The sequence below is a fragment of the Chrysemys picta genome, chromosome 12 (assembly GCF_011386835.1).
Source record: "Chrysemys picta bellii isolate R12L10 chromosome 12, ASM1138683v2, whole genome shotgun sequence".
Classification (NCBI taxonomy): Eukaryota; Metazoa; Chordata; order Testudines; family Emydidae; genus Chrysemys; species Chrysemys picta.
In genome coordinates this window covers 30,689,284-30,693,054 of record NC_088802.1, presented here as the reverse complement: position 1 = coordinate 30,693,054, position 3,771 = coordinate 30,689,284, and the positions used below count along the sequence as shown (strand labels likewise).

General features: G+C 51.2%; 1 protein-coding gene across 1 annotated transcript; it reads right to left on the bottom strand.

The window, feature by feature from the left end:
• Positions 1-961: 961 nt before the first annotated feature.
• On the bottom strand, positions 962-3,408 carry LOC135974441 (uncharacterized). The gene is made up of 2 exons (XM_065562573.1): positions 2,432-3,408; positions 962-1,437 (listed from the first exon to the last, which is right to left on the bottom strand). Exons 1-2 carry the CDS (start codon positions 3,006-3,008, stop codon positions 962-964), a joined length of 1,053 nt encoding a protein of 350 aa, XP_065418645.1. The 5' UTR covers positions 3,009-3,408.
• Positions 3,409-3,771: the final 363 nt, after the last annotated feature.

Here is a 3,771-nt window from a genome sequence, read left to right as displayed (position 1 = left end):
TCCCCATTGTTATAGCAGCTTGCTGTGTGCTCCACAATCTCTGTGAGAGCAAGGGGGAGACCTTTATGGCGGGGTGGGAGGTTGAGGAAAATAGCCTGGCTGGTGATTACTCACAGCCAGACAGCCGGGCGATTAGAAGAGACCAGCGGGAAGCGCTGTGCATCCGGGAGGCTTTGAAAGCAAAGTTCCTGAGTGAGCAGGGTAACCTGTGATTTTATAGTTTGTGTACTGAGAAGCTAAACCTGCCCCCGTTTCTTTACCCAGGTAATGTTGACTATCCTATCCAGTTACATACCCCCTTCACCCCCCCTCCAACACACGTGTCGAAATAAAAATAGTTCTACTTTGTTAAAGCACACCGTTTTCTTTAATACTGTTTTAGCGGGAATTTTTTAAAACTGGGACGCAGACTGTGGTGCGGGGCGGGTCTAGTGTTGTGATGCGAATGCAGCTTCTAAACTCAAGGATTGACAGGCTCCGCTGCGGTGGGATGCTTGTTTCAACGGAGCCTGTCACCCCTCCTGATCGGGACTGTGTGTATGGGAGGTCTATTTGACTTTGTGGCAGGGGGAGGACGGTTACAGATCCCATGCTGTGTGGCTCTGTGATCCTGTCTAAGGACCGGCGCTTAAGATCTGTAACTGCCCTCCCCCGCCACAAAGTCACAGAGCAACCCACCCCCCCCAACATTACATCAAAACAACCTCCCAGACTAACCGGGGCAACTAGTCACTGCATCACTGCACTGTGTATGTGCCCTGCTGCTGTGCCTGCCCCCGACTATGTACCCTGCCAAAGGAGACTGTCCTGTCCAATTTCCAACCCCCTTTCCCCTCCTCCTCCAAAAGAACATGATTGAAACAGTAGTTAACAGAAACGAATTTTTTATTATCAACTACACATGGCATTGGGAGGTGAAACTTGGACGTGGGCTTGTGTCAGGCGGTAAGGAAAGAACTTTTCAAATTTTGGGAAATGAGAGCCTTCTGCTACTAGAGCTCTCTGCAGGGGTGGAGTGAGAGTTAGCAGGGACTCTGCCGCCTCTCCTTCTTTGCACTTTGGGTGAGGTGGGTATGGGACTTGGTGGCGGGGGAGGGCGGTTAGAGATGGACTGCAGCGGGGCTCTGTCCTCCTGCCTCCGTTCCTGCAGAACATCCACAAGGCGCCGGAGTGTGTCCGTTTGCTCCCTCAGTAGTCCAAGCAGCGTTAGAGTCGCCTGCTGGTCTTCCTGCCGCCACCTCTCCTCCCGATCCATGTTGGCTTGGTGCATTCGGGTCAAGTTCTCCCGCCACTGGGTCTGCTGTGCTGCCTGGGCTTGGGAAGAGGCCATAAGCTCAGAGAACATGTCCTCCCGTGTCCTCTTCTTCCTACGCCTAATCCGCGCTAGCCTCTGGGAGTGTGATTCCAGGCTAGGTTGTGAGACAGTCGCAGACGGGGCTGTGGAAATGGGAAAAAGGGAGTGAATTCCTCTGAAAGATAAATGTAGTTGTGAACAAAGAACATAGTCTTTCTCTGTGAACAAGACCATGCACAGCACCTTTTACATGCGCACTCAGCACAAGGTCGAATTCTCGGCCTTCGCATTCTGTGCCTGGGGTCTTGAACAGCACATTTGAGAAGCGAGGCAGCACAACGGAATTTCTGTTGCAGGCAGACATGGTAAGCCGTACACTTGTGGCAGTTTAAAACTTTTATATTACCACTGGCCTCATTTCACATTTAAATCAATGTCAGTCCCTGCTGCCAGCAATCCGGCAAGCGGGAACTCTGCCCCTGTCCCACCCCCTCGCGGCTGTCCCCGGGAACGATCCCTTTCGGCTGCCCCTCTCCCGCCTCCACCGCGTGGCTGCAAACCAGCGGTTACAGTTCTGTAAAGGAACGGGAAAGCAGTCCCAACACTAACATTCCCCTACCTAATTAAAAGCAGGTCACCATGGCCGACATCACCCTGATGAGGATCTCCGAGAGCGACAAAGAGAGAATGCTCCGGGAAAGCCTCCAAAGACCAGGGCCGTATGCCGCCCTGCTGTGCAGAGCAATGATCCCCGAGTACCTGATAATCTCGTGGCGCGGCAACGTGTCGTACTTCGGAGGACCCAATAAGGCCGCTCTCCCCAAGAACCTCATGCAACGGCTTTCAAGTTACCTCCAGGAGAGCTTCATCGAGATGTCCCAGGAGGATTACTGCTCTATCCCCGCACATATAGACCGCATTTTACTGTAGCTGCAGTAGCAGGGAATACACAGTAGAGCGGCTTGTGCAGGACAATCACTGAAAACCGGACATTGCTAGATTTCTTTTCAAAACTTGCACTGCCCCTTACTAAACCGTTAAGCGCCTAGGGCACACTAATCATGAACAACCCATTCTTTTAATTGTTAATATTCCTGTTTTGTTAAAAATAAATGTTTAGATGTTTACAACACTTACTGGCTGATCCTTCACCAGATTCTGTGTCCGGGGTAATGGCTGGGGACGCTTCGTAGGGGATCTCTGTAAGGGTGATGAAGAGATCCTGGCTGTCGGGGAAATCAGCGTTGTGAGAGCTGCCAACTGCCTCGCCCTCCTCATCTCCTTCCTCATCTTCCCCGTCCCCTAACATGTCTGAGGAACCGGCCGTGGACAGTATCCCATCCTCAGAGTCCACGGTCACTGGTGGGGTAGTGGTGGCGGCAGCACCGAGGATGGAATGCAGTGCCTCGTAGAAACGGGATGTCTGGGGATGGGATCCGGAGCGTCCGTTTGCCTCTTTGGTCTTCTGGTAGCCTTGTCTCAGCTCCTTGATTTTCACGCGGCACTGCGTTGCATCCCGGCTGTATCCTCTCTCTGCCATGTCTTTAGAGATCTTCTCGTAGATCTTTGCATTCCTTCTTTTGGATCGCAGCTCGGAAAGCACGGACTCATCGCCCCACACAGCGATGAGATCCAAGACTTCACGATCAGTCCATGCTGGGGCTCTCTTTCTATTCACAGACTGCATGGCCATCACTGCTGGAGAGCTCTGCATCGTTGCCAGTGCTGCTGTGCTCGCCACGATGTCCAGACAGGAAATGAGATTCAAACTGGCCAGACAGGAAAAGGAATTCAAATTCAAATTTTCCCGGGGCTTTTCCTGTGTGGCTGGTCAGAGCATCCGAGCTCGCACTGCTGTCCAGAGCGTCAACAGAGTGGTGCACTGTGGGATAGCTCCCGGAGCTATTAGCGTCGATTTCCATCCACACCTAGCCTAATTCGACATGGCCATGTCGAATTTAGCGCTACTCCCCTCGTCGGGGAGGAGTACAGAAGTCGAATTAAAGAGACCTCTATGTCGAACTAAATAGCATCGCAGTGTGGACGGGTGCAGGGTTAATTCGATTTAACGGCGCTAACTTCGACATAAACGCCTAGTGTAGACCAGGCCTAAGGAAGGAAACTGGAAGCATTGCTTGCTGGAAGTTCACCCCAATAAACATCAAATTGTTTGCACCTTTGGGTCTTGGGTATTGTTGCTCTCTGTTCATGCGAGAAGGACCAGGGAAGTGAGAGGGTGAAGGAATAAGCCCCCTAACATTGTATAAAAAAGCTTATAATTTTGGGTCTATCTCATGACTTTCTGGTGATTATTTTTATGATTAATTTAATTTTGGGGGTTGTCAGTACTGCTATTGATAGGGGCAGGATGGTTCAAACTATTGGAAGTAGAAGAAGCAAGGAGAAAAGGTGAATCAAAGTAAAAAAGAATAAATGGAGAGTCCTGCAGCCAGGAACAGTGAGAGGGGAAGGCATAA

Coding starts and splice junctions, on each gene's coding strand:
- LOC135974441 (XM_065562573.1), bottom strand. CDS start 3,008: ATGCAGAGCTCTCCAGCAGTGATGGCCATGCAGTCTGTGAATAGAAAG. Junction 1,438..2,431: donor ATCTGGTGAAGGATCAGCCA/GTAAGTGTTGTA, acceptor CCATTTCCACAG/CCCCGTCTGCGACTGTCTCA.